The sequence below is a fragment of the Astatotilapia calliptera genome, chromosome 20 (assembly GCF_964374335.1).
Source record: "Astatotilapia calliptera chromosome 20, fAstCal68.1, whole genome shotgun sequence".
Lineage (NCBI taxonomy): Eukaryota > Metazoa > Chordata > Actinopteri > Cichliformes > Cichlidae > Astatotilapia > Astatotilapia calliptera.
This window is the reverse complement of record NC_137441.1, coordinates 4,533,858-4,561,184: the sequence shown is the minus strand read 5'-3', so window position 1 is coordinate 4,561,184 and position 27,327 is coordinate 4,533,858. Positions and strand designations below refer to the sequence as shown.

Sequence of the window (27,327 nt, the reverse complement as noted above, 5' to 3'; positions counted from 1 at the left end):
CATTAGTAAACTTTTTATTTATTTATTTTTAATAAACATCCAGACATCATCATCATGACATCACACAGCATCGTTATAATTGGATCTTCATCACCCTCCTCTTCTTCATTCTGATTGCACTGGAACATGTAGTTTACATTTCTCTAAATAAAGTTTCTTTATTCAAACTGCAGCAGCAGATTATTCTGTTGTTGATCAGTGAAGCTGCTGTTTATATTACTGATTGTGTATATAATATACTGTTTATTTGTACACGCAGGAAAGGATTAAATATCACAATTAAAAATATATATAAACGGACTCCGCTGTCACGTGACTGCTTAGCAGTCATGTGACTCAGCTGATCCTTTTCTGTCAAATCTGCTGCTCCTCTCTTTGTTCTCAGTCAGCTGACGGCTGCTGTCAGATCAGTGTTTACGGTCCTTGTCTTACTGTCTTTGGAGAACCAGCACAAACTTCACAGGTTTAAAAGGCAGATGTTATCCAGTGTAGCCCCACCCACAGCCTCTGACATCAGTGGTTTCCCCAGTGGAACTTATTTTTCTGGAGCTATACTGGTACTGTTTGTTTTTCTGTTGTTGTTTTTTTTTCTTTTTTTTGGGGGGGGGTTAGGACCAGCACACAGTTGGTGGAAAAAAGGTCAATGGCATATGTGGATAAACTGATCCTCACCTTTCAAATTAAAAGTCTGTTTACAAAAGCAGCTTACAGACTGTTTGGCGAGTGGTTGCTTGTGTTATCTAAATGAAACTGGTTTAAAAAATGTATACAGTGCTGCACCAAAAACCTCTCAGATTTCTTTGGTCACTAGCAGACTGCGACAGACGGATGTAGTTTGCATGGAAGATGGCAACCTGTCTGCAAACACTCACCAACCACTCACTAACAGAGACCGCCCACCTTCAAAGTAAAAGTTGCACATTTTGAAACATTTGTTTCACCAATAAGGCACAACTTTTACTTTGAAGGCAAATTGGTCTCCGCCTCTGAGTTGCATTTCACCTCCCCTCAGTGTTTAACGAGTGTTTGCAGACAAAACGGCATCTTCTACCAGCAACTGCAGCACTCTGGCAGCGACCAAAGCAATCACTAAGTTTTTAATGCAGCACAAATACACAACTACCATACTTGCAAACTGGTCAAGGAAAGCATATTTTTCCTAACACAGGCTACCAGGTGATCAAGACCATTTATCAAGTTGTATAAAAACCTGCTGTTTCTATACAAGAATACTTGAGCTATCAGCAGAAAAAACGTCCCCTCACCTCACCTGGACCACTTCAGGCTGACAGCCAACCTGTCATAGCCTCACAATGCAAAGCGCTCTAATGTGACTGCTGTGGCGATTTCTTATTGTAAATAAATGGTAAATGGCCTGTATTTGTACAAACGCTTTACTAGTCCCTAAGGACCCCAAAGCGCTTTACACATCCAGTCATCCACACACTGGTGATGGCAGCTACATTGTAGCCACAGCCACCCTGGGGCGCACTGACAGAGGCGAGGCTGCACTGGTGCCACCGGGCCCTCTGAACACCACCAGTAGGCAACGGGTGAAGTGTCTTGCCCAAGGACACAATGATCGAGACTGTCGGAGCCGGGGCTCGAACCGGCAGCCTTCCGATTACAAGGCGAACTCCCAACTCTCGAGCCACGATCGCCCCTAAAGCTGAATTGAATAAAAACTCTAGGTGCTTATTTATTCCAGCCAACTAATGTATGTAAACAAGGTTACGTGACAGTAGAAACGAGCCATTTAAAATAAGCGAGATAACCAATCAGGACAGGAAGTGCTTCGTAAAAAACAGGCCAACTGATCATGGGCGTCTTTGAGAAACAGCAGCTCTGACAGCAAACCGGCAGTGCTCACGAGATAAAATTTAAAAACAAACAAACTCACAGTTAAAACTCACTTCAGTCATACGATTTACCTGCTTAGCATGTGTGTGTGTGTGTGTGCGCGCGCGCGCATGTTTGTCCATCTTTGTGTGGCCCATCCATCAGGCACACTGCAATATGAGGACATTTCTGCATAGCCAAAGGTTTTCATGCACAGTGATGGAATTTCTGTAATATGAGGACAGTTCTGAATTACAAGGACATTTTGGAACACTTTGAACTATACTGGGATTTCTACACCATGAGGGCACTTGTGCTTTCTCAGAGCATTTACATCTCTGTATTATGAGGACATTTCTGAACTCTGGTGAGACGTCGACATTTTGAGGTAATATTAGGCTACTTTTTAATTCTGAGGATTTTTTTTTTTTTACTTTGAGGACACTTCTGAATTGTAAGGACATATCTTCACAGTGAGGACATTTGTGAATTATGAGGACATATCTGCATTTTGAGGACACTTTGGGGATAATTCTGCTTTACAAAGGCATTTGTACATTTTAAGGGTATTTATAACATGTGCGGTCACTTCCGCTCTCTGGGGACTTTGTGTCCAGTGCACATTACAGGAGTTACATCAAGTCAACGCGGGGCCCTACAAGTAAGGAATACAAACGTGTGTGTGCGTTTCTCTCAATGCTAACCAGTAAATACAATCATCAGTGTGTAATCTCAGGAGGCTAGCTTCTCTTCTTTCTCCCCTTCGGCCTCCCCCAACAGGACACACAGCTCTGAAAGTCTCTGCTGCATCTTAGGAATTCCCAGCAGCTGGTTCTCCAAACGATGTTTCTCCTCCTGAGACACAGCACATCACAGAAACCACAAACACAGACACATAGAAATACAATGAATATATTATGTTTACTTTTCTCTGAATATTGCTGTTACAGGTGTTGCATTTGTTTGTTTTCTCTAAGCTTCCTGTCACTCTTAAATCCACCGGTGTCTGTACTTGTACCTGAAAGCTCTGTTTCCTGATTCAGCAGCTTTATCCACCATTGCTACAAACAGCATCTAGAATTATAATAACTTTGGTTATTGCGTGTTTGCTTCCTTAATGTGGCCGCCTGTTCCTGGTTGATACCCCAGCTAAACAATAGTCATTAATGTTTACTCTACAGGCAAAGAAACAACTGACTGCAAGTCAATGGAAGACGAAAATATGACGCTACAAACTGAAGCCTGACACTCGACACTGCGTGATGCATCACAACTTCCTGTTAACATACCACAACTTTTTAGCGCTGTTATGATGCGATGGAGCCTTGTGAAGAAGCTCAAGACTGTCATAGTTACTCACTAAATACTAAATTTATCAAAACAAAGAAACACGAGGAAGCATTACTACAAATGTGTACTGCCACTCGCATGTCTATGTGGCTGGGAGCCAGCTGATGTGTGATTTATAGTTCTGCGTTTAATCTAGACTACACATGTAGCTCACGCTGTTGTTTATACTTGTTTCTCGTGTGCCTGTGTCTCTCTACACTTTCACAGCCAAAACACGAGCTCATGGTTGGATTTCTCTCCTCGAGCTGATCCATTCTCTTCCAGAACAGGAGGAAAAAATGCAGAAATAAAATTGTAAATAATGGCACGTACATTACATTGACATCTGTGAACGTAGCATAATGCACAGAGGGAAACGGTAAGTGGTCCAATCTTTACCTCCACTTTGCTCACAGTAAACTTGTCTGACACAAGAGTTCATTAACAGTGTTTGCATCCTCGGGCCTTTATCAATACACCCGGCTGGGACCTCACCAGGCTGCTTAGGGTCAGCTCAGGCATGATCGATACGTTCTTAAGGACTCTAATCACACAGCTCTGCTACTGCTGCTGAGTATCTCGGGCGTGAACACTAACACAGCGTTTTTTAGTGAGTGCAGTGAAAGTAATAGTGTTACAGAAATTACCAGAATCACACCAGAGGAGACTGTATCAGATCCTTCACCTGGTATCAATAATACAACTATCCAGCAGGTATTTTCCCGTAAATACCAGGATGTAACGATAGGCCATCTGTTATCCTGGAACGCCTTCGTCCGTGGGGACGAGTACACAGATTGCTTTTTTGTTATTTCTGCAGTTCAATCGGTGTAATGTGTATACGCCGAGCCTTTATTTCCTTTCGTATTTGGCAGCAAACACGACGCGCGATGCTAAATCATTGCATGGATCCTCGTGTGATATGACCGCTGATGTGCTGGTGCTTAATATCAATATTTTTGCATATTTTAGCCGCTCTAAGCGGTAATGACTTGAGTACCTGAAGTCAGTACTTCACCCGAGCTCCTCACATAAGTGAGGGTAAAATAAACAAAGTCACCAACGTGCACTGAAGAACAAGAGACCCGTTTGTGCACCAGTCAATCCTATAATTAGATACTGTGTTTAATCGCAGATTAAGTGTGCGATGATGTGCTTGAATCCTGCTGCTGTGTTTGTGTGTTAAATATATGTATCTTTGTCTGATTGTCCTTATTATAGTTTTCTCCGTGAAGCTGCAGGCTGAGCATCATGATCACTGCTGAGGTGTTGGGATCGACCCCTGAGGAGATGAAGTCTGTTAGACTTCCCGCAGAGTAGATCTGTGTGTTCTTCCCACAGCAGCTTCTGCTCAAACCTGTTTTCACTGTTTCAGGTGAAGCTGAGCAGGTTAATAAGCACTTCATGCTCTGGATTAATAAACTCTACCTTCAAATCTGGAGGCTAATGATAAACTGCAGCAGCCCTGCAGCCACTAATGATCCGTCACATGACAGCGAGGAGCCAGCTGACTGGCTGTTCTCACTCTCCTCGCCGCTTCCGCGCTTTGACCTCACTCGCTCACACATCATGTGCCGCAGGCGTGTTGTTGTGGTGCTGATGGTTACCACAGTAACCGCTGCATGCGCAAAGGCAGCAGTCAGAGGGGTCGCGGTAATTTTAGCGTGTTTACGAGTCAGGAGGGTTCAGTGATCAGCTCCACTCTCTCTCCTCGGCGCAGCGGGATGATCACAGCAGGATGTGAACATCGCTTTCACGGAGTTACAGATGCCGTAAGTGACGCCAGGGGGTCGTCCTGCGGGTACGAAACAGAAACGCACTGACAGAACTGATCCAGCAGCTGCTAACGGCTCACAGTCAGGACGCTGAGCTTGTTTAACTCCTGCAAAGAGTTTAGGTTTCTGTTCGCGCGGTATTGAGCTGTGTGTGGGTGTTCCAGTGACAGCCCTAAGTATCGCACCAAAGCCCCTCCCCTGTGCGAAATAATTATATTCTAAAAATCTGAACCGTATAAATTTCTATAAAGCTATCATCAGGCCTAGTTTTTCTTTTTATTGTGAAAGCCATCAACTCAACCTTTCACCTAACAAATCCCATCATGTGACCACGAAACTGAGAGGAGGGGAAGCATTTCAATGAAACTCTGCCGAGGAGTTTGCAAAGCCACCGCGCACTCTGACCCCCGATAACAAGACGCAATCTTTCAGAAACAAGTCATCCACATGATGTTGGACACGTGGCAGGTTTTAGAGATATTTCTGCCAAACTTGGAGATGCTTTTGGTACATTTCTGTCTTTAAAAGCAGTAAAAAACTTCCCAAAATGAACTGAGGTCATCAACAAAATATGCAGAAACGTCTGAACTGTGTAAAAGCTTAAAGTCTGCAAATGATAATGACCTCTGTTAACCCTGCATAACGAAGGGAGAACCGTTTAGATCCCACGTATAAGAGGAAACTGTCTAACAACGGGGCATCACTGATCATGATCCTTCATGTTTCTCCACTTTCTGTCACATTAGGAGAAGCTGTTAGAGTCCAATGAGCCCATAAAGCTGCAATAAGTGATCTCAATGTAAAAATAAGTCAAAGATACTTCTGAGATTCAGTTTAATTAAAGGAATTCATGACCCATTGAGCAGAGCAGCCTTGCTGTTCTGTATGTATTAAGCAGTGAGCTGTTATTAGAATTCAGCTTGCAAATGGCTAATAAAATAAAACGTCCAGTTATGAGTAAAGATGAAGTGACCGTGTAGCCTCTGTGTTTTGAGCTCTGTGGTTGCAGATAAATGTGGGTTTCCAAACCTGAACCTGTGCGGTCCTCTGGCCTCTGCAAACACAACCGACTCCGATTTACATACAGAGCGGGGAGCTGGGATTACAGGGGTCACTCGAGATGACTTTTATATGTATGAACAGCTATTTATAAAGTTACTTTGACATAATCTTGACTCTATGCAAAGTGATTTTCCTGCTGGTGAAGTTTGGGATACTACGCCTCCTATAGAGCTTCTCAAAGGACACGTGGAATATGACCAAATAATTTTAATGTTAAATTTTTTGCTGAATGTTTTACATTGTGCGCCTCAGGCTCGGACTCAAAGGTCTCCTTCATCACGGAGGGAGATGCAGCACCGGCCGAATGATGAAGAATATTAAGACCGACTCGCTGTTTAATCCCGGTAAGCAGAAGGCAGTGGGCGACTCCGTGGTGCGTTTGATCACCTTTGTTTTACCTGTGTATGTTTTAGCCTTTGATCTCGTCACCCACTGTTATCTTCCAGACTCTTCGTGTTATACGTTTTGTCTCTGCTGAACACTGATTGTCGTCCCCTCCCATCCACTCTCACAGCAACACCAACAAGCCCAAAGTTTGAACACACACGTTAAATATCAAAACTGTGTGTGTGGCAACAATCGGCAAACTCTAAATTCTGCTTTTTAGCTAACAGAAGATGAGAGCTGCTGTTCATACTCTGAGACGTTTCAGTTTTAACACTTTAGTTTTTATCCAAATGAACACAAATAACTAACAGCTCAGTGGAGTTTAATGGCTTCATTGTTGGCTGAAACCAACTGTTTTTTTAATGTGCACTATCATATCAAATCATATGTGTGCATTTCATATTGATCACTCTTTTAATAAAAGCACTCTTGGCATGTCGCCGTGTCGTCATCCAGCCTAAATGTGCAGCAATGTTATCTGTGTAGCTCTAGAGTCCAAGCGTGGTAATCCAGCATAAATTAAAGATCTGACAAGTTATTTTCCACATGCAGGTGTGCTGAAGTAAAAGCATAATGCGACGTCGCATTAGAAAGAAGTAAGTAAGAGACTGATGACAGCACTTTGAGATGCTTTTCTCTTTTGTTCCACAGCCATTCCTGACTAAATCCTGATCTGCGCTGTATTGCTGAAGGAAAATCAGAGACAGCTGCATTCACTTTAAGCTGTTTTAATGCTTATGGATCAATAATAAGCACATTTAAGCCGAGTTTTTGTGTCTTACAGCTAAGTTTAAGTATAAATCTTACAAACAGACCTGAACAAGAGCCACCTGGGGGCTGGACCCTCCAAACAAACTGCGCACATCTTTTTTGTTTCTAACATGACACGGTCTCACAGCAGCACACGCTCAAATAAAACACCTGCTGCCGGGGACCAATCATAGAGCTCGAATTAAACACACACAGACCTGCAGAGAGAGGCGCGTGGAGGCATCCAGAGGTTCAAACCTCCACCCTCCTTCTCCATCGAACTGCAGCAGGTGAGAGTGGTACTTCCTGTGAGACAGAGGAGGAGAAGATTAGTTGGAGGGTGTGGCAGCCGGCAGCAGCTCAGAGCTATGCTGCCCCCTGCAGGCTGAAAATAAAATTAAATAAAACCTGAGTTCACTCCTGATCTTTGAGTCACATGAGTCACGTAGTTTTATCTGCAGTTTTGGCATCTCGAGTTTCACTAGTCTGTGGATTTCAGTTTTGCTGCACGCTGTGTAAAACTTTATTTATGACATTTAAAGACTTTGTAAAGACATAAAGACAAAAAAATATTAAATGAAAGCATTTACATGTTCCAAGTCAGGAAACATCACCTTGAAAAGTGTTTGAATGTCATTGTTGTTTAGAAATTGTGCAAATTTAACCCACAAAAGTTAACCTGATGACACAGAAGCAGCAGAGATGACAGACTCAGCTGGCATCTGATCTTTTAGAATACCACGCTTTCATTTTGCCATCATGCTTGTTTCTTTTGCGTCTTGAATGCAAGACATGAGAAATAATCCACAAAATTCAAATAAACGTGTAATAGGTGACGTCTCAGTTATAACACACTCTCAAAGAGCAGTCACAGATATGATCATTTTCAGACTGCAACAAAAACCATCCAGCCACATTTTAAGAGTCGCCCTCTTTTTCATGAGCACTCACAGTGTAACTGTTGTCTTTGGACTCACATGATGCTGGAAGCTTCCCACATGACCAATGACACCTTTTTACTTTTAGTACTAGCAGCAGTACCCCTCAGCCTCCTAGCAGATTACAGTTTCAAAACCGTTCCTCCTTCAAGATATTCGGAAAACTTGACCTCTGACCTTGAGGTCAAGGTCACTGAGATTCAGTGTGTGTGTTTGTGTGTGTACTGACCATAGGGAAGGCCTGTGAGTAATTGACAGCAGTGCGATCCCAGCATCCTTCGCAGCCTGGAAGATTCCTCCCTCCACGTCGATGCTCACGGCGCTCGTACACTCGTCCAGCAGAGCGTACCTTGGGCTGGGCGAGAGACATTCACAAACACACAAAGAGAGGAAAAGAGCGAGAGAAGACAGGGTGACTATGGTGGGCGCACACAGAGTCACTGTCACGCTGAGCATCTGTGACATTTGCATGCTTCTAAAACGGCTTTCTCAAAAGGCAGCTTCTATTATTTCTACGTTCTGAGTTTTTCTAGCCACCAAAATAAGTCGGCATGAAAATAACATGAATTCTCTACAAACGTAAACACACATTTACCTGTACGCTAAAGTACAGTCCCATTTAAACTTCAGTTTATATCTCAGCAACACAACACGCAGACGTTTCATGTGTCACGCTGTCTCATCTTGGATAGACAGACACTTGCTCTTCTGTGATACAGAAACTTGACCTTTCACTGCAGAATTTGTACAGATTTGGGGCTAAACTGTCCTTTAATATTTGTTATTCTTCCCTGGGAAAAAATAAACACAAGAAGTCGTCAGCTGTCTGAACTGGTGCGAAATCTGTTCACGGCTCATAAACAGGCCACTTACAGTATGTTAGTCATCATAAAGGTGGCAGCAGATGAAACCATTATTTTAATAGCGGAGCATAATCTGACAGAATAAACAGAAGCAGGCCTGACGCCTGCGCTGACTGCATCTGAACCAGCTGCAGGGACGTTTCACTCTGATGGAAAACGGAAACATGTTGGTTTAACAGTGCTGAGGTGTGTAAAATAAACACGGCAGCGGTCACAGTCCTAAACAGGTCATGGGGGTGCCGATTTAACTCACCGGGTTGACCTGATAATGAATAGGCCATAATGCTAATACTGAGGCCAATAGTGAGAGCTACGCTGAAGCTCAACACGAGCACGCCCAGCGTTTAGAGTTTGCTCGAAGGGAGGGTGTCCAAGGAAATGTGGGCGTTACTGGGGTGGTTATTTTAAAGCAGCTATCTAACTGAATAGGGAGAGAGCCGTTAACTTTAATGCCGTTGAAACATACAGAATCATCATGAGTCAAATCTGATTTCATATGCAAAGTTAACACATTACAGTTTCTAAAGGGGCTCAGTTCAAAGCACCAACACGAGCAACGTCTCAGATCCTCCCACCCTGAGCCAAGAAACACAACAGTTTACATTATGGACAAAGTGAGCCTACACTCACCTACATACCACCTATAATACAGCTACTACACAGCAGCAAACCTCTACTGCAACACCACCTCAGTTAGCATGTTTCTCGGTTCAGCTGTTGGCTGGCTCTGTGGAGGCAGAGGGCAGGTTTACCACCACCTTTACCATTAAAAACGCTTCCTTCAGATTTCTGTTCAGAACTCTTTGAGCACCTCATCGCTCTTTCATGACGTCTCTGTCCAAAGTCCAGCCCGAGCACAGCCAGATGCTGTGAGCATCCTTTACTCATTGAAGAGTGAGACCTTACCGGTGGTAGAACATCCGAGCCATCCCCATCCGCTGCTTCTCTCCTCCAGACAGAACATCTTTCCAGTCATTGACCGACTCCCAACCTGAGAAGCACATACACAGGTGTCGCCACAGCAGCATTGCATTACAACAGCTACAGATGATCCCAGTTAAACGACATTTACAATTGCATGTGTCCATGCACCTGCAGACTGACGCTTTATGAATCCGAGCCCAAAGGGAAATGTGTAAAAATTTCCCCCCCACAGTCTTCTGGTAGCGCTGATGTACACATGATGTGGCTCAAGTGTACGTGTAACACTACTAATTCAGTATTTACATGTTTACTGATTGATTCCCACTCTCTAAGACATCATTTTATACGTTTTTCTACACTTTTTTTTTGCAACTAATGATAGATATGTTCATTCATTAACTTGATTCAGGTGAAGTGAAAAGCTCTCTCTGTATTTTCATGTTTAATACTGCTGACAGGTGAGCCGGTCTTTCCTGAATCCTGCGCCCTGACACATCCTGGCATCATCCTGCAGCTGCTGCGAGCTCTCAAACTGACTGCAAGTGTCAGTCAAACAGTCGAGCACCCTTCACGGCAGGCTGGGGACGGGGCACTGATTAAATATTTAGCAGAATTTGATTTGAGCATTCGAACCGGTTTGAATGTTTGTGATGGAGCGGTTCTCAAAATTAAGTGTCATATGAAGTGAAATGAGGTCGAGGCACCATTAGATGTGAAATGACTCCTCATAATTAATTCTTGGTTCAATCACCGCCGCACAATCTGCCTCACGAGTTTCCCGTCTTCTATGTTTGTTTGTGTAGTTGAGTCTGAGTTGCTGTGGAGGTTTTTCTGCCTGTTTACTCCAAACAAAGCGCAGAGCACAGCTAAACACGCACTCGGACTGACCTCCCTCTCGGTCCATGATGTAGCGCAGGTGGACGGTGCGAAGGATCTCTTCCAGGTCTGAATCTGTGAGTCCTCTCTGAACCATCTCCTCCACCGAGTCCGGATAGATCACCTGGTCTCTGAGGGTCCCCTCTGACATGTAAGGCCTGCAAACCACACAGAACAGGAAACCACAACTGCTGTGGATCTAGGGCCTTAACTTTGTAAAACACCGACAAATGGTTGTTGGTGGTAATTGGAACCATATAAATATAGAGTGCTGAACTGAATTTGGTACTAGTAGTAGTGTTACCTCTGTGGGATATAGAACATGTGCTCTGGCTCCGGTCTGTACAGGACTCCTCCATAAACAGGCCACAGCCCACTGAGGATCCTGAACAGGGAACTCTTCCCACAGCCGTTTGGACCGGTGATCAGCACGTTCATCCCATCGTCCACCTGAGACACACAGAGAGACAAATCCACAGGATTGGACTCGTTTCTGGAAAGGTGTCTCCAAGTCTTTACAGAACATATGTGCACAGACGCCTGTACTGCAACGCATGATTTAGGAGTTAAAGATGTGAGATTACACCTGGGTTTTAAATATGACAAAGGGGTTTACTGAGGCAAGCCAGGCCTGCAAAGCCATGAAAACATGGTTTGGACTTGACCTGCTCTGAGAAAACAGCTCAACAGATGCAGAGCGCATCTAAAGGCTGTTGAGCATGAATGGAAAATACAAGTTCTCATTGTTTTCTGTAGCTGTGTACTCCAGATACTAATTAAAGCACTAAAACCTTGCACTTGTTGGCACTAAACTTGCAAATAATCCTTCTCACTGGCTTGTATTCAGTTATTATTTGTTCTTTACTTGTTCTCCACACTGTTTAACACCACCAGGCTGCAGCTGAAAGAACGAGGCTACGGCTAATAAGCCTGTTAGCAACAGCAACAGATTCTTTTAGCAGGCTGTGGTAGTAAATACAGTCGGATCGACCTTGTCTTAAAGATGAGTCGGTGTTTTAAAAGTCAGAATTTTTTCTTTGTTTTTACTGATTAACTACCCAACTAATTACTTCCTACAGCACAACTACTCAACAGCACAGACTCCTTATTTACAGTGGGGCAAAAAAGTATTTAGTCAGCCACCGATTGTGCAAGTTCCCCCACTTAAAATGATGACAGAGGTCAGTAATTTGCACCAGAGGTACACTTCAACTGTGAGAGACAGAATGTGAAAAAAAAATCCATGAATCCACATGGTAGGATTTGTAAAGAATTTATTCGTAAATCAGGGTGGAAAATAAGTATTTGGTCACCTCAAACATGGAAAATCTCTGGCTCTCACAGACCTGTAACGTCTTCTGTAAGAAGCTTTTCTGTCCCCCACTCGTTACCTGTATGAATGGCACCTGTTTGAACTCATCTGTATAAAAGACACCTGTCCACAGCCTCAAACAGTCAGACTCCAAACTCCGCCATGGCCAAGACCAAAGAGCTTTCGAAGGACACCAGGAAAAGTATTGTAGACCTGCACCAGACTGGGAAGAGTGAATCTACAATAGGCAAGCAGCTTGGTGTGAAAAAATCAACTGTGGGAGCAATCATCAGAAAATGGAAGACATACAAGACCACTGATAATCTCCCTCGATCTGGGGCTCCACACAAGATCTCATCCCGTGGGGTCAAAATGATCATGAGAACGGTGAGCAAAGATCCCAGAACCACACGGGGGGACCTGGTGAATGACCTGCAGAGAGCTGGGACCAAAGTAACAAAGGTCACCATCAGTAACACACTACAACGGCAGGGAATCAAATCCCGCAGTGCCAGACGTGTTCCGCTGCTGAAGCCAGTGCATGTCCAGGCCCGTCTGAAGTTTGCCAGAGAGCACATGGATGATACAGCAGAGGATTGGGAGAATGTCATGTGGTCAGATGAAACCAAAGTAGAACTTTTTGGTATAAACTCAACTCGTCGTGTTTGGAGGAAGAAGAATACTGAGTTGCATCCCAAGAACACCATACCTACTGTGAAGCATGGGGGTGGAAACATCATGCTATGGGGCTGTTTTTCTGCCAAGGGGACAGGACGACTGATCCGTGTTAAGGACAGAATGAATGGGGCCATGTATGGTGAGATTTTGAGCCAAAACCTCCTTCCATCAGTGAGAACTTTGAAGATGAAACGAGGCTGGGTCTTCCAACATGACAATGATCCAAAACACACCGCCCGGGCAACAAAGGAGTGGCTCCGTAAGAAGCATTTGAAAGTCCTGGAGTGGCCTAGCCAGTCTCCAGACCTCAACCCCATAGAAAATCTGTGGCGGGAGTTGAAAGTCCGTGTTGCTCGGCGACAGCCCCAAAACATCACTGCTCTCGGGAAGATCTGCATGGAGGAATGGGCCAAAATACCAGCTACTGTGTGTGCAAACCTGGTAAAGACCTATAGTAAACGTTTGACCTCTGTTATTGCCAACAAAGGTTATGTTACAAAGTATTGAGTTGTATTTTTGTTATTGACCAAATACTTATTTTCCACCCTGATTTACCAATAAATTCTTTACAAATCCTACCATGTGGATTCATGGATTTTTTTTTCACATTCTGTCTCTCACAGTTGAAGTGTACCTCTGGTGCAAGTTACTGACCTCTGTCATCATTTTAGGTGGGGGAACTTGCACAATCGGTGGCTGACTAAATCCTTTTTTGCCCCACTGTATGTAGTGTTGAGCTACGGCTGAAAGTACGACAGACACCTGCAAAGAAACCTGTTTTTTTTCACCGACTGTGTTTTATCGTAGTGCCCAACCCCCACGTATTAAAATAAAAAGTATTACAAAATGTATCCCGTGTGATCTCGATCTGTTCCCCACATGAAGGCTGATAACGTGTCCTCGTGTGTATAATTAAGAGAGAAGCTGTAGCTTCTCTTCTCACTTGGTGAAACGCGGGCAGCAGACAACAAAGAGTCGGCACTGTGAAGATAATCCTTTGTTGACAACAATTATGGCCATTACTGTAACTGCAATCAAAGCCTTTGTGGGTACAAACACCAGGTGTACAAACCACCTGTACAACAAGCTTTTGCCTAATATGAGAAGCATGCGAGCTTGGTTTGCTATTATCTTCAAATTTGGCAGATTCTCGTAAGCTTGTACGAGAACCACCCCCCCACCCACCTTCCTTCTGCAAACCTGCAGACGGCACGGGTGCGTCTAAAGCAAGGGTGTGCAGTAGCCTCCTGACACTTCAAAACATGTAATTATGTTTATTCCAGCATTGCACTGAAGCACAATTCTGATATCTTTGCAATTCGATGTCGTGCTTTTGTTCTGCTTCTGCTCCACAGCGTAAATGTTTAAGCTTTGGTTAAGTATTATTGTGGTAGTTTAGATTGTTAATATAAAATACAAATCTACAAACATGTAAAGTTTATTTCAGTTCAGTAAAAATACCCAAGGACCCACCTGGGGCAAATACATACTGCATTATTAACCATACAGTCCGGATCTTTTACCAGCTTTAATTCTTGGCTCTGGCTACAGCAGCTGTCTTTCTTTTAGCCTAGATTATATTTTTAAATCCCTCACATTTGTTTAGTTCGCTGCTGTTTCATGCTACGTCTGTCCTTAGCTTAGTGTGGTTGTGTTTGTTGGGTTTAGTTAAGCCAAAAACAGCTCAAATCTATCCTAAGCTTGCTGATGCTGAATTCGTTCCCTGAGCAGGCCCCCGTGATGCCTGTAAACATGTGACTGAATCTCAGAGGTCCCTCCTCGCAACAACACACTGAAAGAAGAGACCAATCAAAGCACATGCTGTGAGAGCAGAGAGGTCAAAGGTTAAGAACCAGACAACAGAGAGGAGTTTCTGTGTCCATCAATGTTCCTCTTCTTCCCCTCTATGTTTCCATCTCTGCTGCTTCTTCTTCTCTCATCCTCTCGTACTGAACACAGGAACCTCATTCTATGCTGCGAGCACGCACAAACACACAAAGTAGCACACTCTCTCACTGTTTCGGCACATGCTAATGAGCGATGACCTCTGACCCCAGGCGCATATGGAAAGAATGAGCCCAATCCCAATGTCCACAGACTCACAGTCTTTGAGGCTTGCTCCCGCAAAGGCAGCGAGGGTTCGGTGTCTGACACCCAGTGTCAAACAGGCTGCAGGAGGGATGTTTGGTAGAAATTTTGAGCCCTTTATTCATTCTTTTCTGTAATTGCTGCAGACTTTGCCTGAGGGAAATTACCCACAGTTCACAGCGCTGTGGCGTTAAACACGGAGGCTGCAGGGGATGCTTCAGAGGAAAAACACTTAATCAAGAAAGCATCGGCGGATCAGCCAGACTGAAAGTTACGAGTACAAATATGTTTACACAGAATTAGATGAATGCCGTGTTTGTTGCTTATTCTTTTTCATTTTTGCTCAATTATGTTTTGACTATACTGAGAAAACTGATTATATAACTGTTTCTTCTCGTCCCATCTGTAAGAGAAGAGCTAGGAAGAAGCATATTCAGTGCGGCTCGTCACTCCCATACCTGTCAGACGTCCATCATTACACCCCTTCTCTGCCCTGTGCTCAGCTTCTCCTGACTGCTCCTCACTTCAGACTTAACACCAAGTGTGCCGGAGGACTTTAGCTGTGCCGCACCTCATCTTTCAAACCTATCAACACTTCCCCTTCGTTAGACAGACTCTCGGACAAATCACAGCTCAGAATCGATCTGTTTTCATCAGCATATCAACTACAGCCATCTAGTTTCATATCATTCACAATCATATTATTCCAGGATTTCAAATCCTTTTTATTACTGTTCTTGTTAGTTTTGTGTTGTAAGGTGACATTGTTTTTAAGGGCTTTGAAATGTGCCAAGAAATTATTATCATTAGTAGTAGTATTACTATTATCATTATTATCATTATTATTATTATTATTATTATTATTATTATTATTATTATTATGTGCAGAAAGTAAAAATACATTTGTGTGTCTGTAAAGCGAGCATGTACAGTTGACTTCCTTTAAATCTGTGATGGTTTTGTGCTTAATCCAAATAAGGACTGGACTGCAGCAGTGCCACCATGTGGCCACAAATGTTAGCTGCACACTGAGGCGACACTGACCACACTGAGGATTCATGGTTCGGATCGTAACAGACATTAAATTAAAAATAAATAAAAGGAAAAGCCCACAGCAACGTCCTCTGCTACAAAGAAAGTTCAACACACCCAGGATATCTTTGCATTATTTGGACTCACTCATGCTAACGCTGGCAGTCTGGAGCTACTGTATTAATACATTTTAGCCTTGGCTTCGTCTACCTGCAGTCGATATGAAGGCCTCAAGTACAAATAAGTGTCTTAATTTGTTTGGTTATGCTTACAGAACAACAACATTATTGTAAAATTGTTTGCACACAAAAGGTTGAAAAACAAAACAAGATAAAACAGGTTCGCAGGATAGGTTACCATGGCGATGTAACCCACTAAGAAGTGAACCACCTTCATAGTAACAAAATGTCAGGGATAACCCTGAAGTCACCTGGATAAGTGTGTGTGTGTGTGTGTGTGTGTGTGTTACCTGGATATTCAGACAGGACACTACTACATCTCCGGTAGGCGTGATGATTGGCAGGTTCTCACAGCGAATCCCCTTTTCCACACTGATCACCTGACCTGTACACAACACAACAGACAAAACAGCTGTCTCAACTTCCTGTTTGGAGTTTGTGTGTGGGCGGGGTTTTGCCCTTTAGTGACTGAAGCGACAAATGACACCGGGCCAAAGATAACCCAGCTGAGAGTTTGGGAGTAAAGTGCTGCAGAGGTGTTACATGATACAAGACTCACCTCTGATCTGTAGCGGACCACAGACTCTCTGCCCGTGTTGAACTGCTCCTCCTCCTCCATCAGCTGTTAACTCCTCCTTCTCTCTGTCTGCGGAGCGGCGGTAGATCCCCTGATTCACATCTTCAAACACATCCAACATCTCAGAGACTCGAGCAGTGTAACCTGCCAGCTCCGTCACCTGCACAGCAGTCAGTCGTCAGTGTGCATCATTTAAACATCAACATGGCATGAAGGAGAAAGGGAGGAAACACAAGGTGAAGACTGGAGGAAGACGAGCAGAAGAAAGGAAGTGATAGTCTCCCTCCAGCAGCTGCCTTCTTCAAATACTCCTCTGTTAACCATCAGCCAGAGAATCAGAGGAGGTGAAAAAGAGGAGGAAGCATGGCGTGCATACCTCCTTGTAGGAGCTCATGATTCTCTCCACGGCGTCGGCTGCAGCGTTCAGGAGGTTCCTGGCTGTGGTGAAGGCCTGCGTCCGTTCACTCACAAGCTCCTCCTCCTTCATCACCATGGCAGCCTGCTTCACCTCCTCCGAGTCTGAGCACATCACAGGTCAAAGGTGAAGCAGCTGAACGCCATACTCGCACCAGATAACCAATAACAGGAGTGTGTTTACCGTGTTCAGCGTATCCGGTGGCGGTGATGATGGGCACGGCGACCATCACCAGGCCGGAGGCACTCCACACGTACTTCATGAGGAACTGTTCCAGCATGATGTACCAGAGGCGCTTCAGCAGGATCTGATGGATCTGAGAGGACAGAGACGTGTAGCTCCTCCGCAGCTGGGCCAGCTCCACCTACAAATCAAACACACCCAAACTCGCATGACCATCACAGACATGGCGATCTCCATCCACAAAGTTTAACAGTAACCTACCTGTCATTCAAACTGATCACTTCTTAAAACATCGGTGTTTTTCTTACCTTGTGTCCTCCATAGAAGGCAATCTCCTCTGAGTTGGTGATGATTCGTGAGTGCATGTAACGCAAGTCTCCTTTCCTCTTCGCCTCCTCGGCCACAAGCTTCCCGAATCGAGGCGAACAGGAGCGCAGGACTTTAGCCGTGAGTGCTACGACCAGGCCGGCGATGACCGACGGCCACGTTGTGTTTGCTCCTGCAGAAACATGTAGCGCAGACACGCTGTTAGAACAACCTCAGCCTCAGTCAAAAATAAGCATTAATTACAAGCAACACACCAATGTGTTCACATCATGCGTGAAATCATTTGGCGCTAACATAAGCAACCTTTGGAGTGGGCGGTGCGTATCAGCGTGTAGCAGGTGACGATCACGTCCAGGATGGGTTTGGTCAGGTTGGAGTAGAGGTGAGCGATGGAGGCCGAAAACATGACGATGTCCTCAGTGAGGGACTGATCGGGATTGGACAGACGCCCGTCCATGTTGCTGACTCTGTAGTAAGTCTGCAGAGATCAACAAGTTCACCAATCAGAGTATAAATAGGTCAAAAATAAGCATCAGACTAATGATCAGAACATACAAACTTCAGAACACTCAGTGGATGAGATAACAAAAGATAACAAAAAGGCCACAAAGATCATCCTCAAGTGGGACACATGCAACTATAATAATGGGTCAAAGATTAGCTTGTAACTGATTGATAACGGATAATGCGGAAGATAAATGACATTCACTGTCAGAAAACGTTCTGGAGATTTGCTGCAGTACCTAGTTGAGCCACCAACTGTTCAGTGAGGCAGCGCTGCAGCTGTCCCTGCTAACCTTCCTTAAGGGTAACATAAATAGAGCTTCTCCCTGCTGTCCAAGTAAGGAAATCGTGGCCTGCTGGGCTCTGCGGACTGTCTTGTTCATGAACTTGGCAGCAGAAAGGTGTGAAACATGTGCCTGACAGCTGTTCAGTTCACAAACTAGTTCCACAGAAAATGTGAAGATTCGCAGATAATCTAAGTCACATTTAATTAAAAGTAGCACAAACACAAAATCCCAGATCCTGAAACAGGAGAAATACTTCCATTTCTTTCTTTTTTTTCTTTGATGTTAGCAGCAGGGGAAGGTTTCTCACTGCGTCTGCTTTTAACAACACTCATTAAGTGTTTGGGAACCGAGGAGTCCAGCTGCTGTTGTTCCAAAGCCAAATGTTTCCCCGATCCTGCTTAATGCTACATGTTTTCAGCTGCTCAGCAGCTCAGTTTTCTCCCAGTTCTCAAAGGTACAGACTCGTTTATGGAGCCATGCTAATGGGATATGTGCAGAATACGTATTGATATTGTCTCACCTGAAAAAATACAAAAAGGAGGTTTGGATGGTAGCACATGCTGCCTTATAATCTTCACATATCACTCAGCTTTAATAGTGCTTTTACAGACCACCAACTTACCCATGCACTCTAACTGATATCAAACTGAACGCCCATTTTTAGCTCAGAGGATGCGGAGTTCATGATTCCATGTCTCCACTTCACTTCATCTTAACTGAGCTCTAGATCTGTCTGTGTTTTTTGTTTGTAAACTTCTATTTGTGGTTTCAGTGATGGATTTATGATGGAGTTGTGCTTCAGTGATTTCGTTTCTGGTTTAATGAAATGCTGTGTGACAGCCTGATGGAGGTGATCAGTCATTCAGTACCAGTTTTTAGGCTCGAGGTCTCTCGAGACTGTCCCCGTCCATCTGTGCTTGAACCAGTGAAGTGTAAAAATCAGACATTAGTCCTGATAACACACCTGTCGAAGCTGTTTATTTGTGTGTGTTTGTGTTACCTGATTGGTGAAATACAGCTGGTAGGAATGTTTAACCAATCGGGTCCTGAAGCTGAGGCTCAGCTGACCCTCCAGGAATCTGATGGCGCTGTTTATGAAAGTTGCAGGAACTGCAACGAGGAGCCACTTGGAGAGCTGAAGCACGAAGGCCTGAGGATCCTTCTGAACAATACACCGCACTATCACACCTGACACACACAGCAGATCAATACTGCTGATTAGCGATGATGCCAAACTAACTACGTCACCATTGATACTAAAAATATGATCAATAATAGCGATGGATAACTAATGACTTTATAGACAAACAAGGAGACAGACCGTCCAGAGACGCGACGTAAATCGACAGGAAGGTCCGGGACATCAGGGTGAGAGAGTGTAAGGCGAGCAGGGCGATCTCTGGACAAAGTAACCGTGGAAACAAGAGCTTCAGCAGCCGGGAAAGTCTGAGGAAAAAGTCCCTGTTGACCGACGGAGACCTGAGGACAGAAACACACAAGAAGTTCATCCTGAGCTCGACCCTGAAGGCCCGGAGCAGCCAGACAGGCGAGCAAACCCTCTGCCATTTTAAAAACACACCTGCTGTCACTCTTCTTCTGCTTCTTCGCTTTCTTGTTCTTCTCTCCGCCATCATCAGCAGAGCTCACTGCACCCACTGATGGATCAGATACACCCAGCTGTTTACCTGCTGCTCGCCTCTGCAAAGACAAACCCACAGTCACCTGCGCTGTTTGTACAGGTGTGAACAGGTCTGTGCAGTTCTGTTTTCAGGTCAGTTTATTCTGAGTCAGCTTCCAGAATATGTTTCCTGGTTTCAGTTTATATATTTTAATCTCATCTTTAGTTTTCAGTGTTTTTGTGAATGTTCTTTTGATAATCCTGGGGAGGATTTGTCTGTGGATTTAGGAAGTTCAGAACAAATAATCCAAACAGAAACGTAGGCTGACTCACCTTCACGTAGACATCCCAGCCTCAGCAAACACATGAACTAATGCTTCCCTGTATTCTTCTTGCTAAACAAAGACTTAAACTAAAGGAATCTTTTGTTAGGGCTGTCACGACACCGACCACAGTTAAATTAAAATACATTTCACTGGTTCACAGTATCTCCAGTGGCTCCACAGTGTGGTGGTTTACACATGTAAACGTGTGAGAGGCTCGAGATCAGGAGGAGATAAAAATCCCTTCAAGGTTGCATCAGGAAAGGCGTTCCCTGAGAAAAAGAATTTTTCCTATCTGCCGAAACTATACAACAGACTCTGTGCGCCTCAGCACATGCTACTTCCGGTGGGGAAACTCCTGTAGAGCGCTTCGTTTCCGGTGTGATTTTCGCTCCTTGTTTATGGTCGGTTTTTCTAAAACAAGTCAACCAAACGCATGAATCAAGCGGTGATTTACATTTCTCGAGATGTCTCGGGCATTTACCGAATATATCTGTAGATGATGTTCGTCGACTTGTCTATATTTTCCCCTCACCCCTCAGAGCAAAAGAGAAAAAGGATTCAAATGTTATATTTCTCAGTATTTGTGTACAGCGGTCCCTCGTTTATTACCGGTGTTATGTTCTAAAAATAACCAGCGATGGGTGAAATCCGCAAAGTAGCCAACTTTATTTTTAACAATTAGTATAGATGTTTTAAGACTGTAAAAACCCCTCACTACACACTTTATACACTTTTCTCAGACAGGCGTGAACATTTTCACACTTTTCTCTCTTGTTTAAACTCTCAAAGTTCAAACCTTTGTAGCAAAATAAGTCCAGTATTATAGAATAAAACCAAAGATCAAACCCTGTTTTCAGGTCCAGAACATGAGAATAGAGCAGCTGCGAGATAATTCAACATCAATGAATCAATGAATCAGCGATCGATGTAGCGATTCTGTACTGTACAGGAGAGACGGCACGGAGGAGATCGACAGTGTTCTGCAGCCAATCAGGATGCAGAACACAATGACGCATGCAAACTTGCACTAAGAAAATCCGCGAAACAGCGCAGCTGCAAAAGATGAACCGCGTTATAGCGAGGGACCGCTGTAATTTTGAAGGTAAGTCACAACATACCCTTCGTAAACACTAATGTATAGAAATCCTTACCAGCTATGATTCATTGATTTTTTGTGGCTTTTTTCACGGTTTGTTAACATGCTGTGTAGGTGTGTACTTGACTAGCTGATATCAACATAACGGGGAAACATTTGACTATTCTTCACCTGTAGTCTGAATGCTGAACATTTGCCTGTTTAAATCATGAGACCAGTCACTATACAGAGATGTGCTTCTGAGTGTGGACGATGTGTCTTCTGCTGCAGTGATGCAGTTCTGCTTGTGTTGAGTGACGTAAACAACCGATCGATCTACACGCTTCAAACGTCAAAATTGACCATTTGATTTTTTATGCCACAGCAGTGGTGAGTGTTCCCACCTCTGCTCTTTGTAACTTAACGCGATCTTTCCGTTTTCGTGTTTTGGACATGATTCTGGAGTCCATCTTCGCAGTAGCGATTGACTGCAAAATAAAGCTACCGGAAATGTACAACCCTACATCCGGTCGTAAAACTGGAAGTTAGCATTTTCTCGTGCACAGGGTCTATTAAAGAAAATATTTTATATACTTCACTTTACTAATTGGCTACTGCCAATATGAGTGAAAAAAGCATTGATTACACCAGTATGAACAAATGTCACAGCTATAAGTTGACCCACAAACTGAAGAAACACCTGTAAGTCCAGGTGGAGGGCAGAGTAGGAGTAAAAACCTCCGGGGCTGAAACATGAAGCTGACACTGAGATACCCAGAAACTGCCTTTCCTCTAACAAACGCCTGAGGCAAACTCCAAAAGGGAGTCAATCCCCATTGTCTCCTATGTTAAAATGTACGTTACAGCAGAAACCCACTTTAATGTAAAATGTGCCCCACCATAAGAACTGTTCAGTGGGTGAAATTTGTATAGCAGTATCTATCAGTGTCCATCTAGTGAGGTTAACATTAGGGGGTGTGGCCACTTTGATTGCCATGCACCTGCAGCTGATTGTTGTCTCACTCATTGAACTGGTCCTCTCCACCATGTTTGTAGTCTTTGTGCCTCTCAAAGCATTTTTAATGAAATAATAATAATGTCCTGCTGTGAGTTACAGACCATCCAAGATATTTGTGACTGTCTAGAGTTTTATTGATCTGTTACTACTTAGCAATAATTAGCAGATATCCATGTTAGTGCATTGCTACGGGTCCAAAGCTAACCACAGTGACAGGTTAGACCTTTGGAAAGCAGAGAAGGGAGGAGCAGTGTCTCACGCAGCAACACAACAGCTCCAATGTGAGTGACTGAGCCTGATTAAGAGCTTGTGTGTGAGAAAAGTTGCCAGAAGGGAAGAAAACTGTTGTTAGTGACTCCGTGATTTATTGCGTCATAAATCTTTTTTAGTGCTGCGATAAACATCAAAGAGAATCTGCAATCTGCTGGGCTTTTGCTTTGACTGTAAATCTTTAGTTTAGCTACCCAACAATTTCTCATGACTAAAGTATAATTAATTTTTTTATTTCTGGTGACTAAAATGGGGTTTTTTTTCACACCTAGTTTTAATGTTTCATTCAACAATAATGACCTTTGTGTGTACAGGTGTGTGCGTACCTGCAGCCTCCTCCACACATATGGAGACAGCTTTTTGACGGCGTACGCTGTGAGCAGGACGGCCGTCAATTTCCTGAGTCTGGAGCTCCGCCTGAGCTGAGCAGGCAGCTTCTCATAGGTCAGCTGCATGCTGACAGGTAGCCGACGAACGACCAATTGATGTCCAGAAATCGCAGCGTGTCACCTAAGGTCAAACCGAACCTGATCCCAGACGGGTCCACTGTGAACCGATGCGGGTTTGTCAAGGAAACGCCATGCTGACCTCAGAGCGTGAGCCACCACCTGCACAGACAGGATCAGGTTTTAGATTACACCTCAGTCCAGCTGTAACCGTTAGACAGTTCATGCACTCCATTACACTGCAGAGTAAGCAAACAGCTGCATGGGGCCCAACAAGGCCCTCCAAAAAAAAAACATGTGGCTGTGAATGAATGATAGGGTCGCACGGCTCTGTGTTCACAATCGTGTAGTGAAAAAAGTGGTCATCAATCAATTTTTATTATATTAAAAAAGCAAAGACATGTGCATTTATTTTTATTGTAATGACTGATCAACATTTCTTGCTTTGTCTGAGACTAAACCACTGCTCTGGTGGAGTCAGACCAGCCAGTCTTAACTGGGAGAGCTCTTTGATTTCACCCATAAATAAAGACATTAGCAGTGCAATCTGGTGCATGACCCATTCAGCAGAATTCAGGAAATTAAGGACCTGACTCTCACAATTTCCTCCAGGACCCCCACATGAATGTGCTCCTTTCTATATTATCTACACCCGTGTGTGTCAGTGTGTAATGCAGGGGTGTCACGCATGCAGCCCAGCCTGCCAGAGGGTCTGATCCGACACCCTGGATGACTCTGCAAGGTGAGAAAGTTGCAGAAAAGTCTTCAATAATTTAATCTTCTTAATAAAGTAATCTGCTGTTCTATAAAAACATCAAATAAAATTGTTACTTAGACCTAAATAACTCCACCTGAGCTTTTAAAGAGCCACTTAAATCTGTGAAGCACATGTAATGTCAGCTCGAGACAAGCTGTTTCAACTGCTCTTCTGTTATGTCTTCTTATATACCTTAAAAGGATATCTATGTTAAACATCCCCAGCTACAAAACACATTTACGCTCTGTTAAAAACATAAAATTATTCTGATGCAGAAGGAATATCAGCCAGAGGACGACCCTGGAAAGACCTTTCATATGCTATAACCTGGTTGTCCAGCCACCTGTCCCACGTGGTCCTCTGACCCTTGAGCCCTGAAAGGTAACTCAAAGTACTTTTCCCATTTTTCTCCAGTGACTTATAAGCACACAGATAAAACATGTTATACACATTAAATTAGTGCATTTTCACTGCTGAATCTATGTTTCATCTCATGATAATAAAGCTTAAAATGAATTATAGAAAAATGAAATGTTGGCTGTAGACTGTCACACCTGCAGTGGATCTAAACCTGATTCATGTGCAGTTTAAACAGAGCTTACATGTTTTCAGTCCTGGAATTTTATTAAGTTATAAGGGCTCCAATGTGTTCTTGCTTGGGGGTCTCTAACTCTGAGAACAGCCATAATATGAAGGTAAAACTTTCCATTACTTCATTAGAAACGCTAAAGTTATTATATTAAAGAAATCAGCTGATTCTGGGGGATCACGTGGAGGTATTTTCAGCTTTTACTGGTTTGACACGGAATAACCCAAAGATTATTACGCAATGCTTTCATTGGCCCACGCTGAGCTGTATGTGACCATGAACTAAATCACACACCCCACACCCCCATGTAACCCGATTTGATTAGTGTAACTTTATACGTATTATAAGTGTTGTGAACAGACAGAAGGAATTTAGGTCTGTGATATATGTAATAATCGGACAAAATGTTGTTATATAAGGTCAGTAAACGTGCTGTGACATACTGCACACTGTTATATAACGTTAATAAACGTATAGAGATTATACAACATTAATAATAAGATCCTTGCTCTCTCTCTCTCTCTCGCTCATTTACTATCGACCAGGGGGACCGGCTCCACTTTAACGCCCCGCAGGTGTCCTGTCGGTGTTCCGGGTACTCTGGTAAACACTCACCCGGGTTCAGCAGCAGCAGTCGGTGACCTGTTGAACATCCACAGTCGGTGTGTCGGTGTACAGAGTCCAGCTCCGGTGTGTTAGCTCCGGTCCCCCTAGCTTCTAAGTCTCCCGTGAACACTGACCGTAACAAACGGCTAACGGCGCGCTGTCGCGCAAACTCGTTTATAACACTGCTGCCGTTCGCAGAGTGTCCTGCCCTCCCGCCGAGCAGCTCTCGACCCGGACTCGAACTTTACTCCGGGCTGGGTGACCCGGCAGCGGACCCACGGTTGCTAACTGAAGCTAACTGCTAACAGGAACTTTGTTGTTTCTCTGATGTGGACATGAAAAGCGCACGAAGTTCCGGGTTAAATCGCTCCTCCTGCTTCACAGCCGCCCGGGACAGACGCGCACACGACCCGCCGTCACTCCTCCACCAACTTCTTCTGCTACACTGAACCGGTGTGAGGACGGTCACACCGGCGGAGGCAGAGAAAAGTTCAGCATCTGTTTACCTGAGCAGCGGCCCGCGTCCGGATACCGACACAACGTGCCCTGAAGGGCGGGCCGCGTTCCGATACTGAGAACGTGACCTCCCTCTCCTCCTTCTGCTTTTATCCGAACAAAATATAAGTAGCTGCAGGGTGGTGGGGAGGGGGTGTGATATTTTAAAAATAAATGAAATAAAACCTCTGATGGTTGGAGGTTAAAGTGATACATTTCAAATAAAATTATTTAAAGTTTACAAAATTAACTTCTAAATTAACAATAAAAAACCTTGCAAAAATTGACAAATTTATGTAAAAAAAAAAAAATACTACCAAATTTCAGACAAAAATATGGGAAATTTATAAACTAAAAGATGAAAAATAAGTTTTTGAGAAATAAATTTGCAAATGTACAATGAAAAGACGTAGCAATAATTGGAAATTTATGAGAAGAATAATGCCAAATGTCTGAGAAAGAACTGCAAATTTCTGGTGGAAAAAAATAAAATAAATAAATAAATGTATATACATATAAGGAATAAACGTTTTTCTTTTTAAAAAAATACAATTTGAGTCAGAAAGCCTAAATTCTCTAAATAACTTCCACTTGATAGAAAGAACATGAATTTATACCCAGTTTCACCAGGATCTTACATTTAGATCAAAATCTCTCAGGAGACCTGCTCAAAAGTAGCAGTCATACACTGAATCATAATGAAAACAATGCACATGCAAAATTATATTCAAATATAACAAAAACAGCAACCGCCACATCCACAATTCAGCAATACCTAAAAACATGTTTGTCATGGAGGTGTCTTCCATCCTTTGTATACAGTTTATAACATAGTGATTACAAATAGCAGCAATAATGAACTTGAGTGTTCATTTACAGGTAGCTCATAGTCTTCTGCTAATTCTTTAGTTGTATTAAACAGACCTTAGTTTGAGTTAAAAGGGTTTAAGATTTGTTCAAACAATGAACTCATTTGGTTTCTGCTTTGCATATTCTGTCACAATTACTTCCTACTGCTGGACTGCACACTAAACACATCAGCACTTTGTCAGGCAAACTTGTTCAGCTGGTTATTTATGCAAATATGTGATCAGACAATCACATGGCAGCAGCTGAATCTATTGAAGTAAGCAGATGTGGATAAGACGACCTGCTGAAGTTTGAACAGAGCATCAGAACAGGGAGGAAAGATGGCTGAAGTGACTTTGTACATGGCACAGAGCGCCTTTGGATCAGGTGACCCTGAATCCTCCCTTAGTTATGCTGCAATAGGCCGAGGCTGCTGATGCATTGAGTGTTTCTTCATTAATCACTGTGTTTTTACACCACTTTGCATTTAATTATTAGGTAGTATTAATCTCTGGTTCTCTTCCTCAGCATGTTTTTGTCTCGTCTTCCTCCACAAACCCCAACTGTTTGAACCAAATTGCTGCCCCGCCCTGAGCCTGGTTCTACTGGAGGTTTCTTCCTGTTAAAAGCAAGTTTTTCCTTCCCACTGTCGCCAAAGCGCTTGCTTATCGGGGACCATGTAATTGTTTGGGTTTTCTCTGTATTATAGTAGAGTCTACTTTACAATATAAAGTTCCTTGAGGCAGGTAAGACTGTGTCCTTAGACATTTTTTGAGTCCCTACATTGTCAGTATTATTTTACTGTGCGCGCAGTAAAGTTGTTTCAGACACACTGAACTACAGATGTCAGTGAATTTTCTTTTCTCAGATCATTGTTGGCATCGTGATGTTTGCACACTTGCATTTACTTGTGAGAAACGAGTAAAAACAGCCAGGAAACAAGAGGATCTAAC

At 43.5% G+C, this 27,327-nt stretch overlaps 1 protein-coding gene across 1 annotated transcript; it reads right to left on the bottom strand.

Annotated features, from left to right (window-relative positions):
- abcd1 (ATP-binding cassette, sub-family D (ALD), member 1) lies at window positions 1-27,244 on the bottom strand. Its single transcript, XM_026153995.2, has 17 exons — window positions 25,040-27,244; window positions 22,959-23,240; window positions 19,905-20,023; window positions 19,647-19,804; window positions 19,326-19,513; window positions 17,838-18,012; window positions 17,516-17,706; window positions 17,208-17,388; window positions 16,986-17,128; window positions 16,592-16,769; window positions 16,323-16,417; window positions 11,048-11,193; window positions 10,756-10,901; window positions 9,850-9,934; window positions 8,310-8,435; window positions 7,361-7,448; window positions 1-2,694 (listed from the first exon to the last, which is right to left on the bottom strand). The coding sequence occupies exons 2-17, from the start codon at window positions 23,085-23,087 to the stop codon at window positions 2,572-2,574; spliced, it is 2,271 nt and encodes a 756-aa protein (XP_026009780.1). The 5' UTR covers window positions 23,088-23,240; window positions 25,040-27,244; the 3' UTR covers window positions 1-2,571.
- Between the last annotated feature and the right edge of the window lie 83 nt (window positions 27,245-27,327).